Source organism: Sesamum indicum, linkage group LG5, assembly GCF_026168435.1.
Source record: "Sesamum indicum cultivar Baizhima isolate 11 linkage group LG5, ASM2616843v1, whole genome shotgun sequence".
In the NCBI taxonomy this organism is placed as follows: Eukaryota; Viridiplantae; Streptophyta; class Magnoliopsida; order Lamiales; family Pedaliaceae; genus Sesamum; species Sesamum indicum.
The window spans coordinates 20,569,032-20,582,609 of record NC_142661.1 but is presented as its reverse complement, the minus strand read 5'-3'; the positions used below and the strand labels follow the sequence as shown (position 1 = coordinate 20,582,609).

The 13,578-nt window shown below is 33.9% G+C and overlaps 2 protein-coding genes across 5 annotated transcripts; both read left to right on the top strand.

Annotated features, from left to right (window-relative positions):
- The first annotated feature begins 1,110 nt into the window (after window positions 1–1,110).
- On the top strand, window positions 1,111–4,370 carry LOC105161551 (glycerol-3-phosphate 2-O-acyltransferase 6). The gene is made up of 2 exons (XM_011079271.3): window positions 1,111–1,801; window positions 3,221–4,370. Exons 1-2 carry the CDS (start codon window positions 1,184–1,186, stop codon window positions 4,106–4,108), a joined length of 1,506 nt encoding a protein of 501 aa, XP_011077573.2. The 5' UTR covers window positions 1,111–1,183; the 3' UTR covers window positions 4,109–4,370.
- A 3,008-nt stretch (window positions 4,371–7,378) lies between these two features.
- Window positions 7,379–12,512, top strand: LOC105161552 (S-adenosyl-L-methionine-dependent methyltransferases superfamily protein). 4 transcript variants are annotated; one of them, XM_011079272.3, is made up of 12 exons: window positions 7,379–7,480; window positions 7,840–7,971; window positions 8,078–8,171; window positions 8,304–8,353; window positions 8,878–8,927; window positions 9,149–9,257; window positions 9,595–9,655; window positions 9,749–9,801; window positions 10,283–10,375; window positions 11,028–11,091; window positions 11,340–11,447; window positions 11,938–12,512. In XM_011079272.3, exons 2-12 carry the CDS (start codon window positions 7,945–7,947, stop codon window positions 12,177–12,179), a joined length of 951 nt encoding a protein of 316 aa, XP_011077574.1. In that variant the 5' UTR covers window positions 7,379–7,480; window positions 7,840–7,944; the 3' UTR covers window positions 12,180–12,512. The 4 variants fall into 4 exon arrangements, with proteins under 4 accessions (XP_011077574.1, XP_011077575.1, XP_011077576.1 ...); XM_011079273.3 differs by having other exon boundaries at window positions 7,388–7,480; window positions 7,799–7,971; XM_011079274.3 differs by having other exon boundaries at window positions 7,393–7,480; window positions 7,851–7,971.
- The last annotated feature ends 1,066 nt before the right edge of the window (window positions 12,513–13,578 follow it).

Sequence of the window (13,578 nt, the reverse complement as noted above, 5' to 3'; positions counted from 1 at the left end):
ATTCAGGAGATTAAACCTATCATTTCACACTTAGTATTTATAGAGATTTCGAGCCATTTTTTCTGAATCATTGCAATGTTTAAATTACAAATTGGTTTATAACCATTAAAATATTTTATGCAGAAAAGCTGCATAACTTTTTAGAAGAAATGCAATAGTCACATATCTTCAGTTTTTGCCGGAAATTTGAAATTCAATTTTCTATAAATTAATTTTGAAATAAATAAGCAGAACTATTTATTTTATTTCAAGCACGAGCACAAACCACATGTCCAAGTGCCAAGTATATATAAAAATAAGAGTAAAATATATAAATCAGTATATTATATTTAAAAATAAATAAAACTAATCTACCAATTAATGTAATTTTAGAAAGTTGAATAAATTAGTTATTTATTGATTGAATGACATTCTTAGAGAGTCTTTCTTTTTAATATTAATATAAATAATAATATATATGTGAATGGCATATCCAGTTGGCGCACAGGAATAGTTATTGATATGGGGTAGAAGAAATTAGACTTGAATATGGTAAGTTAGAGTTGTCAGAGGGTATGTACCTTCATTTATTACAGGCCGCAAGCGTAAAACATATTTCAATATTTTCACCAAAAAGACACAATCATCATACGTTATTAAGTTGTTTGGCCCAGGCTGGCTAGCTGTAGTTGAAGTAAAAAACCACTGCAGCTCATATGTATGGTCGTACGTCTTCCTCTGGTAAAGGATGGATGAGCATATTATGAATGAAGTTGATGGTAAATTATGTGTGTGTGTAAATTAATAGACTTGGCTAAGCCGAAAACATTATGGCACGTCGTCCATGTCTACCGCCGGCATCTCAAAACTAAAATGTAGGCTAATTAATGAATGTTAACGTAGTAGGGATTCAACTACTCCGACCTCCTCCTCATAACTGCCTTATTTTTCAGCTTTATAATAGGGAAAACTTACATACATAATTTTAATGAATAAAACATTAATAATAATCAATTAATTAATTACTCTCTCTCTCTCAACCACATGATCATAGTTCCATTGTGTAATAACACCACCAAACTTGATGACCTATGTTGCTGATCATGTCCTTTTAAAAACCCCTCCATCCTCCCTTGAAACACAACTAGCTAGCTCACACACAACCAACTCTTTATCATCAAACCCTTTCTCTCCTTCTACCAAAATGGGCGCTCATCGGCATTTTCACCCAATAACAAAATGTACTACCCAAGGGCGATCCAATCAGACCGTGGCAGCTGACCTAGACGGCACGCTCTTGGTTTCTAGGAGCGCCTTTCCTTACTTCATGCTCGTTGCTCTAGAAGCCGGGAGCCTCATTAGGGCGTTGCTTCTCTTATCCTCTGTTCCATTTGTGTACTTGGTCTACCTGTTTGTGTCAGAATCACTTGCAATCCAGAGCTTCATTTTTATATCCTTTTCGGGCCTCAAAATTCGTGACATTGAGCTTGTTTCCCGGTCCGTCTTGCCTAAGTTTTACTCGGAAGACGTGCATCCGGAAACATGGAAAGTTTTCAATTCCTTCGGGAAGAGGTACATAGTCACAGCTAATCCTAGGATCATGGTGGAACATTTTGCTAAGAGCTATCTCGGGGCAGATAAGGTTCTTGGGACGGAGTTAGAAGTGACAAAATCGGGTCGTGCAACAGGGTTTGTTAAGAAACCAGGTGTTCTCGTCGGGGAACATAAAAAAATGGCGATTGTCAAAGAATTTGGGTCTAATGTGCCTGATTTAGGTCTCGGAGATAGAGAGACTGATCATGACTTCATGTCCATATGCAAGGTAATTAACTTCATTCATCACGTAGCCCTTTTAATTATTTTTCTAATTAATTTTTCACCTACTTAAAGAACAGATTATTTTTAAACAATTTAATTGTTAAAGGTCAGTCCTTTAATTAGGATAGATCTAATTATCTTTAAGACATCAATTTTTATAGTCTGGTAGCTAGGCTTGGTGAGATTATGAAACATATATATTTACATGGCCTTTTGAAAGGTTTTTACAGAAACAAAAGTACATATAACCCCATGCATATTTCATGATGGTGGTTGAGAACTTTTACCTCTACAATGCTTTGTTCATGATTTTTTAATTTTGACTCGTATCGGTACCTTTTCACTTTTCGTATTCAATATCGTTATTCTTTTTTCAGTAATTATGTACCCCATATTTGAAATATATATACACAGTTGAAACATGTCAATTTTGCAATTCCTAAAAGGAAAGGTATATATATGAACTTTTCAGAAACAACGAAGATAGGGTAGAACAATTTCACATCCGTGAGATGATAGTAAGAAGAGATGATAGTAAGAACAATAGTTTTATGGAAGTTGTGCCAATATAATACGTAATAGTTACAAAGAAAGGAAATTAAACTATGATGTGATAGATAATTTAGGTTATATTTTAGTTAAAATCCTATATATATAACAACTAGTATACTTCTCTTTGTTTTAATCCTATTAATATTAGTTGTACCCAAAAATAAAATAAACCATGATTAATTATTTTGCCTCGTCCTTCCTTAGCAACTTATTAGGTACCTAGGACCTAGGTAGTTTGTCAATGATTGCAAAAAAGTAAAAAAATAAAGTAAAATATTATAATATCATTGTTAATTTATAATTCGTGAACAACTTATTAAATATATATGTACCTGACTACTTAAATAACACGACATGAACCGGTTTTTCTTCGGACCACCCTATATTACAAATCTCAAGTCAAAATTGATATGTTACAAATATTTACATACTTTTCCTTATCCTATTATATATATTACCAAAAAGATTGAATAGGAAGTCACATGTTAGAAATTTATTACTTGTATGTTCACGTTTCTTGATCAAGAAAGTCCTCAAACCACCCTGTAAAAAGCCACATCTCACGCTTCCCTTCCCTGCCAATGGAATTGCAGTACTCTCCTCTTGCTCATCATGCACATTTACTCTCTAGCTACCCTTAATCAATACTTGTTAGGTGCATTTACTTCCCCCATTTTCTAAGAAAAATAATTAATTACATAACAATTATATTATACTTATTTTATGATTGGTTCGAATCGACCGAATCACCTTTAGTTTGATAAAGATTTTCCATTTAGTACACCCGTCACTTAGAAAACCTGAAAGTTGCATGTTAATTTTATAAATTAGGAGGAACTAAAATTATCTTGATCATTTGCAATTCTTACAGGAGGGGTACATGGTACCTAGAACGGCAACTGAGCCACTTCCCAGGAACAAGCTTCTGTCTCCAATCATTTTTCACGAGGGTCGTCTTGTCCAAAGGCCCACACCCCTTGTTGCCTTAGTCACATTCTTGTGGATGCCAATTGGCTTTGTTTTATCAGTTATTAGAATTTATTTGGACATCCCTCTGCCTGAAAGAATTGTGCGTTACACCTATATGATGCTCGGAATCAAGCTCATCGTCAAGGGCACCCCTCCGCCTCCGCCAAGCCCAGGGCGCGGCGGGGTTCTATTCGTCTGCAACCACCGCACTATACTCGATCCGGTTGTCACGGCGGTGGCGCTTGGCCGGAAGATCAGCTGTGTTACGTATAGCATAAGTAAGTTTTCCGAGTTAATTTCTCCTATTAAAGCTGTTGCATTGTCAAGGGAACGGGAAAAGGATGCGGCAAACATAAAGCGCTTGCTTGAAGAAGGCGACTTAGTGATCTGCCCGGAGGGGACGACTTGCAGAGAGCCGTTTCTGCTGAGGTTCAGCGCGCTTTTTGCTGAGTTGAGTGATAGAATCGTGCCGGTGGCCATTAATACCAAACAAAGCGTGTTTTATGGGACGACCGCTAGGGGTTACAAAGTGTTGGACCCGTATTTTGTGTTCATGAACCCGAGACCAACTTACGAGATCACGTTCCTGAATCAATTGCCTGAAGAACTAACAGTAAAGGGTGGAAAATCAGCAATTGAGGTTGCGAATTACATTCAGAGGGTTCTTGCAGGAACCCTAGGGTTCGAGTGCACCAATTTGACTCGCAAAGACAAGTATATCATGATGGCTGGAACAGATGGACGAGTTCAACCCAATAAGGACAAGGATGATCGTGAACACAAGAAGTGAATTCAGATGTTTTTACGCACGATTAGCTAGTGGTTATTTTCAATTAATTAGTACTATAATTAATTCAGTCATGATCCAATTCAAGAAAACAAGATATCAAACAAACAAACAAAAAAAGGGAATTGAGAAATTGACATTATTGTGGGTTGTGATAATTAATTAATGGTCATGGGCCTTGAATATCCATTGCTGTATATTTATATACTGTATCTTGAAATGTTTTAATAAAATTTCAACTCATGTACCAGCTGGTTTAAATTCATGGAAGAAGCTGCTTTCCCGGCCACCTACGTACTCCATACTCTACTTCTACTGGTTTTTGTGATAATATCGTCGTGGTATATACATATAATGATTAATTTTTTATATATTAAAATATGTTACCAATATATTATAAATTAAATAGTTAAATTTGAAAATTTTAAATAAATTAATTATCTCATCAGTCGAAAGCCATTTTTCAAATGATAAAAGATTGATACTATGGTAATGAAATCGTAATTTTGCATTTATAATACCTCTTTTATTTATTTATGATAGATAAATTAATAATGGATAGTCATGTATGAAATACCTCCTTATAATATTATAAATGAGTAAATATTTATTTTATAAAAATAATAATAATAATTTATTTTTTTATATTTTTTAAAATAAAAAAATTTATCACCCTATCTAAAGAATTGGTAGCACTTTTTTCCTATGGGAGAAGGATGGATGGATGGTGTAATAAAATTGTTTTGGTGACCACATGAACATTTGTGACAGAGGGATTAATATAAAATATTAATTAGAAAGTGACCTGACATTCAGCTCTCATCATATTGCTCCGTCTTGTCTCTCCACATGCATATGGTTGGGTGGCAGAAACTAATTTCAGCTTCCACTTGCTAAAATGGTGTTTAATTAACTACACTAACTTACAAAATCATACATCTTTTCAACTAACTTTCAAGTTTATAATAAATTAAATAAGATCATAAAGCTTAATTAATTATAAATATTAACAACTAAAGCACACTTAACCCACATCCTTCAACCTACATGCTCACTCTCATTTAACTTATAATAAATTAGTAATAAATTAATCATGGTAAATATAAATTTTATATATTTCTTAATTTAATTTCAGTAAGTTTGATAAAATTTTATTGTTGTAAATATTAATTGTAATTTTTTAAATTATAAAAATTCACCTATATTTATATGAAATCTCATAACAGAACAGTGTAATTATCCCTAACCTTATTAGTGTGTAAAAGTGAACTCTCTATGAGCCCGTAATCAGTTATTAATCTTTATGAATTAAGCAACTAACAGGGAATAATTAGTGTGCTACGTACCTCCTTCTTACGTACCCTATAAGAAATGTATAATTGCTAATTAATAATTAGTCTCTTAATTAATTATCTCCGGAGCAGACGCATTAATTCTTTCTTGAGTAAATGTGGCCGCAATTTATCTATACTAATATCTTAAATAAGAGCAGTCTCAATTACTATTAATTCATTAATGTTAAATTAACTCATCCAATAAATTAATTACATACATTTTTGTTTACTTTACCATTGAGTATTTTCTTTCTTTTTGTTCAATATAATTGAATGTAAGCTGAAAATGTCGGTAATAACATATTAATTAGCAATACTATTAAAATTTTCTTTTAAAACATATGTTAAATAATAAAAAGGGTTAATTATAATTAGATTCTTTCTGAGGGATGAGTAAAAAAAAACATACTCAATGTGTGTCATTATACAAAAACACCTTATTCTGGTGTTTTTAACTGTTTTAGCATAAATACATATATATATATATACACCCACATATACATAAATATATATATAAAAATATGATTTGACAATGAACACTATTTTTTATCTCCCAAAACACAACTTCTAACGTTCCGTGAATAGTCGGGACATTGAAGAATATCTAGAAAGGCATTTCGGGAATCGGTTGATTCTATATCTGTTCCTTCCATTTGAAGAAAGGAAGGATCCCAAAGAATCGATCTTTCTTTTAGTGTTTGAATCTCTCTTTGATTGATCAATGTGTGATATTTTGAAAAAAATCCAAACTTACATATTTATTTATTTTTATTTTTCTCTCTCTATTCCCACAAAACACTCAGAAAATGAATCCAAATACTATGGTGTACGTAGTTTTTTCAAATAAATTTTGAAACTACACTTACATCCCTTTCGAAAATTATCGATTTACTCCCTTTCGTCATGATTTGAACAGAAAATGTTGATGAAAGCAAAACAAATTATATAATTTTTTAATTTTATTTCTCGTTTAATACATATATATATATATATATTTATTTTGATACTTATAAAAAAATAAATATAATCCAAAAATTAATGGGATTTTTGTAATTGGTTGGGGAGGTGAGGGGGACCTTGACCAGCTGGCTCAGTTGATAAAAAATCTGGATCAAGTAGATGAGTTATTGAAGGCGACGTGGTGTGCCAGCTGCAATGGATGAATTGATCGAACCCCTTACATCAACCATTCATTTTCTTTCATTATTAATTAATATGCACTTGCAAAGTTTTTTTGGTGTAGAAAACCTTGAATTCATGATATGATGGAATGGTCTGAACTCATGTAAACCACAGATTGTTGTGATGCCATTTATTTTGTTTTAGAACTGACATAACAACTTGGATTGACCACCTCAACCATCACTTTCAACTTCAATTAACGTTTATTAAGTTTTACAAATAATTACATTTACGCTCTTTGATCTAAAGTTTATTTACACAAATCATTTATTTTTTGATAGATAAAAAATAGAGATAATTTGTGTAATTGTGTTGGCGTTTTTAGAAAGCGTATATATAATTTTTTTTAAAAAAAAATAGGTAGGATTTATGTAAATGATATTGATATATCTGATGAGTATATTGTGATTTTTCAATAAGTATGAATAATTTATGTAAATAAATCATAAATGAGGGTTATAGATACAATTATCCATAAATTTTATTTGTTAAGGAGTAGATTTTGAAAATGATTTATTCCATGGATTTTAGATACTGACCTGAATCTGATTATACTATTTTGAAGTTTGGAAATTGGGCTTGTGATATGTTCTAGCAAGGTAATGATTGGGCCCATCTTAGCCCAAAAACTATATATAGGGAATCGAGTAATCTTTGGAAAGGCCCATCAAAACCTGATTAAGATTTATTATTTGGGCCTCAATTTCTATCATTTACGATTGGGCCTTGTGACGACCCATTCTTTTTTAATGATAAAATTAGCCGTTGCGACTGTTTCTCTCGGCTCTCTCCGTCTCCATTACCATTGCAGATCTTGAAGTTCTCTGCAATTCTATCATATTGAAGACTACGGTAAAGGGTACATCACTTTCCATCTGGGTTATCATATAGTTTTCTATCTTTACATGTGTTTGTGAATGGCAATTATATGTTATTATATTTACACTAGTGTTCGGAGTTTCATTGAGAAAGAGAACGGGACGTTTTAAATTCAATTTTGAGATTGGGGGTGGGGTTGCGTGGGTGGGCGAAGCGAGTCAGACATGGCTTTGAATTCCAAGTTGCTCAAAGAAACGCGTGGAGTCTTGAAAATGCAAATTAGTTGTTTGATGTAATTACTTGCTTAAGAATGTAACCCGGTGCTTATATATTATCCGCCCATCTGATTTACGTGCAGTTCAGGAGTTGATTTGTATTTTCATACTTGGCTTTTGGTAGCCCGTGAACAGATATAGAGGTTGAAGAATTCCAAATTTCAGAACAAAGTTTTGAAGGTATTTTACTGATAGTTAGTCTTGTGACAAAGGGTTCGACTCCAAACCAATGGGAAAAGCGTCGAGGGACAAACGGGTAATCTCTCTCTCTGCTATCTTTCCTGTTCAAAGTTGTTTTACTTTTTTGACGGGACCCACTCTTTATCAGCTATGTTGTTTTTTGATGGACTCATTCATAACAGGACATCTACTATAGGAAAGCCAAAGAGGAAGGATGGCGTGCCCGAAGTGCCTTCAAATTACTTCAGATTGATGAGGAATTCAACATATTTGAAGGTTTGAATGGCCTGAATTATTGTTTGACTAAGTTTCACGTGCATTGATTATGATGGTTGATTACAATATATTGTTCAGCAGAATTTAAAAAACTTATTAGACAATTAATAATGTTATGCCGCTGGTAAGCAGGGGTAAAGCGTGTGGTAGATTTATGTGCGGCACCTGGAAGCTGGAGTCAGGTATCTGTAATTCCGCCATGTCTATATTCAATCATATCTGTGGCACTATTGGAATTGTGCTAAAATGTATAAATTGAAGTCTTAGTGAAGATCAAATTCTTGAAAATTTCCTGCAGAAACAAAATAAGATTGTCTTTATTGATCATTTGACATGTGACTTTGACAGAATGATTAGTAAGTTTACCACCAATGTTTCTTCAAATGAAATTTGTAAACATGTTATACTTTACAATTTGGGAATTCTTTGCTATATCTCGTGTCTTTGCTCTTTTCAAGGTCTTTAAGTTTCACAAGTGCATAGTTTTTCACTTTTTTTTTTGTACTTGAAAAGTAGATTTTTTTTGCCTTTTCCCTTCTTTTCGAGGCTATAAAGTATACCTATTATTACGGAGAGCGACAGAATAAGACAATACTTTTTTTTCTTTCCATCCAAATATTATTGTTTTGGTCACATTTCATTGAGTTCTTCAAGATAGTCGTGTGTCTTACAATTTCGCTGAACTTTGGCTATATCTTCCATTCAGGTTTTGAGTCGAAAAGTTTATCTCCCAGCAAAGCTGTCACCTGATTCCAAGTATGTTTCATTGGTGAATTTTCATATTCTTGCACCTTTTTTTGGTTTCACTGATGACTTTTATTTGTATTCTTTCCCATATCAACATTCGGAACACATTCTCCTAATGCTCATGGTTTGTGTATCAGAGCCGTTATATTTTATTGTGCAAGTTGTTTGGTTTGATCAATTGGTATACCTTTGGATGTCTGAACGAGGATTGTTGTCATTCAATTTTGCAGAGAAAGTGATCTACCACTTATCGTGGCCATTGATTTGCAACCTATGGCTCCTATAGAAGGTATTATTCAAGTTCAAGGGGATATCACAAATGCCAGGACAGCTGAAACGGTGTGGGCTCTATTCGTGCTCCATCTATCTATCTACCTATAGACACACACACACACACTCACACTACACTGTGTTTGAGATGGTTCACAAATAATGCACCTATGTGTTGCTTTTCTGGATAATTTGTAAAAATGAATAGAATAAGAATCCACTGGTCCAGTTTTAGTAATCTATGGTCCAGGATCTGATTTCTAATCGATCAAAATTTATCCAATTTCATTGTACTTATCATTTTTATGTTAATATTCTTCATTTTTACATATCCTTTCAGTTTCTTGGTTTCTTCTCTCACATAATGCGCATCCAGAGCCTACTTCTTACATTTCCTTATTCTCAGGTCATCCGGCATTTTGATGGAGGCAAGGCTGATCTCGTTGTGTGTGATGGTGCACCTGATGGTTGGTGAAAATTGTTAAATTACATCACTCTCTCTACTATACATGCCAATGTTTATTATCAAATGTCTAACCTGCTTTTTCTGCATATATTAGTAACTGGCTTACATGACATGGATGAATTTGTTCAGTCCCAACTCATTTTGGCGGTTAGTATTTTTATTCTTTGTTTGTTAATAATGGATATTTTTTAGCTGGTTAACTTCTACAGTAGCATTATCCACATCCATAAGCATCTAATGCTGTTTTCTTTGACATGCTGTCTTTCATATATAGAATTTGGTTTCTAGGAATCCTGTTGTTGCTGGAGAATAACAAAATTTTGAGAATTGCAGCTAATCAAATCTGATGGCAATTTAACAAGAATGGAGAAATGCCAATAATTAATAACTGTTTTCAAGGGCAAAATTTCTCTATCTTTGTTTTCATATACATATTTTCATTTTAACTTGTTGCTTTTGAGTCATGGCAGAAGATAGGTGATGAGTAGGTTGTTTGCTAGTGCTTCATAATGACCATCCTTTTAGTTGTAGTACTCAAATAATTCCGTGTATACAGAGTTCTGTTTATGTAGTAAGATTCTTCTTCTATCTGACACTGATGTCCGCTGATGGCAAAACATGCTTGCAGGCGTTGACAATAGTTACACACATACTAAAAACTGGTGGAAAGTTTATTGCAAAAATATTTCGAGGAAAAGATACTAGTCTCCTTTACTGTCAGGTGCGTCATACTTTCGTGGCCAGACTTTCTCCAAATTTTACCATGTGGTTTTGCCAACTGTATAGAGTCTTGTTTCATTCATGAAATGTGATTACTCTTCTGGTTTAGCAGTGATAATATGGGATTTCGATTTCTGTTCTCTGTGCTATATGACTTATTTTGGTTTTGGTATGCTGTGAATCCAAGAAGTCTCTGCAAGAATTCTATCTTACATAGCATTTCTACACAGAAGAATTCATGGAAGCCACTTTGTCTCCTGGGAAAAGAGAATTGAGCTAATAGTGCCTGAAATATTTCTAGTCAACTAGGCTGTGTTTTGGACGAGACAAGTCTGAATGAAATCATCAATGTTATAGTGTACATAGCATGGGTACAAATTATGAGTTCTGGATCTAATAAGGAAAAACTTTTTGTATCAAATTATTTGGCCGGACAATTTCAAATTTATTAAGTTAATGCTTCTTTCTGTGGTTATGGCCTGTAATCTTCATGTCTGTGTCTTAATACCAGGGTTATAATCTCCGAGATTTGGTTATAGGATTGAATATGTTCTATTCTTTGGTTTTAAGAAACGTCATGAGCTGTTGAAGAGACACATGTTTAGAATGTCTTTCATTTAATGAAACTCAGCTGGAGCTAACTCTTTTTGCAGCTAAAATTATTTTTCACGGAGGTAACATTTGCAAAACCGAAAAGCAGTCGTAATTCAAGCATAGGTAATAACTGCTTTATTCAATTCTTTCCTAGATTCTTTGGTGGCATCCTCTTATCCCGTTTTCTTTCCCTTGTCCGAAGACTATCTTTATGTCAGAATTGGACCATTCAATTTTGAAGGGCTGCCAATGCCCTTGGTCATCAGATGCAATAGATAATATGCTGCCCAAATTTGGCAGCTGAGGAGAGGAGAGTAAATTCTTAAGAGGAACTATTCTCAATTTTTTTTTAATCATTATTTCCTGCACAGAGGCATTTGTGGTCTGTGAGAATTACTCACCCCCTGAAGGCTTTAACCAAAAAGATTTGCACCGCCTCCTGGAAAAAATTGGAAGTCCTTCTGGTGCAGATGATCTAGGTACTTTGATGCCAATCCTTGCTTATTTTTGTTCCGTAGTCACCTTATTTGTGTGATCTCTGTATCTATGCATGGACACATGTGGAAGTTATGGAGGTTTATGATTATGTAGTATCCATTCACCATGCGAATATTTGCCTCGGTTATTATATTCCTTTGAGAAGGAAAGTATAACCTACACAAAGAAATTGTAGAGATCATATACAACTATGTTTTTCTTCTCTCTTAAATTATTTATTTTAAGAACAGATTGGGGGGGGGAGGGGGGGGGGGGGGGGAAGTTAACTTACTATTACAATCTTCCTTAAGATGGTGAATGACTTAAATCTTTCAAGGCGGACGGTTAGGTGAAACTTTTCATGTTGCAAGAATGTATGCACCTCCAAATTTGAGGTCGTTTTTTACCTGGTGAAAAGTTTTATCATGTTATTGTATCAAATAAAATCTTCTTCTGAAGTCATAGTTGTATTAAGCTGGTACATTTTGGCAGACTGCAGCAGTGGGTGGCTAGAAGGGCCTAACAAGGTTTATATTCCATTTCTGGCATGTGGTGACTTCAACGGGTATGACTCAGATCGTTCATATCCACTTCCTAAATCCGCAGATGGATCTTACCAGAGCTTAGATCCAGTACAACCTCCCATTGCACCTCCATACAAGCGTGCTTTAGAAATGAAAAAAGCTTCAAGTCATGGACTTCAAGGTCTTGAAAAACTTTCCCTTGATCCCTGAGCGTGGTGATGAAGGCCATTTCTTCAGTCCACACCATTTCAATATAGTTAAACTTTTTGGATGGTGATCATGGTTGCATTTTTTAGACACTACTGTTGAGTAACCATTAATGTTTGGCTTGCTATGTACTCTAGTATAACTAATACGATGACCAGCGGAGGGTAATGCTAAAGCATTCGTGATGTTAGAACAGCTTAAGAACGTCATGTATCTGATATCTCGATTGTACTTGTTGATACCGATGTGTGGCTTGCATAGATCAGCAGAAAACGGCAGATCTCATTTGCAAGACTTAAATGAAGAAACGAACGGTGCCTGTCTGATACTCTATAATTCATAGGTTATATCATGTTTAACACTTTTTTTTTTTTTTTTAATTTTTTCGAGTTGATCATTCATTCTACTCAAATTTCAAACTTTTGGAAAGTCAAGACCGATATAATGGAAATGTAGAAGATGAGACAGGGGGCCAAGAAAGGCAAATGTTAAGGAAATTCCAACCCAAATCAGCCAAAACCAAAGCAATCAATGAGCTAGACTGCTAGAGAATTATTCCGTGATTAGTACACTGACAACTAGACTAATTTACTTTTCCTTTTGGTTAAAAGGAATCAATAATTATACGATAAATACAAGGGATAATTATGTGTACACCCATTATTTTTGTTTATACAAATTATCTTTATCTTTTACATAAAATAATCCTTAATAATAAAAAAATAAGGGTAGTTTGTCTAATTATGTCGACATATTTGGAGGTGTATGTTTAAGTTTTCCAAAAACATGGGTGGTTTAAATAAATGATGTTGAAATTCCTAATAGGTGTATGTGTAGTTATAAAAAAAAATAGGGTGATTTGTGTAAATAAATCATAAGTTAGAAAGTGTAAATGTAATTATCTAAATATAATAACATTTGATATATAATTAATGGACTACATCAAATTTGATGCAAACAAAAATTTTCCGGACTGTATCAATAGTGTAATTCTGCTGTGAGTGACCTGGTGTGAACAAAGCAGCTGCACCCTCCCTGAAAACTGCAAATTCTCTCGAGTATTATGTTTAATTTGATTAAATTTAAAACTTTAATCCATTTTTATTTCTAGTTTTTTTGCGAAATCTATTGTTTAAAATACTTGAACATATAACTTTTACTGTAAAGGTTTCTCCAGTTTCTACACTCCAATGGTCCCTGGGAACCGCAGAGATCGCCACACACCACATGCAAATCGAAGTGAATATTTCGTTCGAAGCCTACTGCAGTACAATACAGCTGTGTCTAAATTCTTGCAGGGACAAAATTTAATAAAATTCTCTTACTATAACCTACACAGAACAGAATAATTTCTACCTCATTTACAACATTTTGATGATGTTTCTAGCAAGAGCTGGAAACT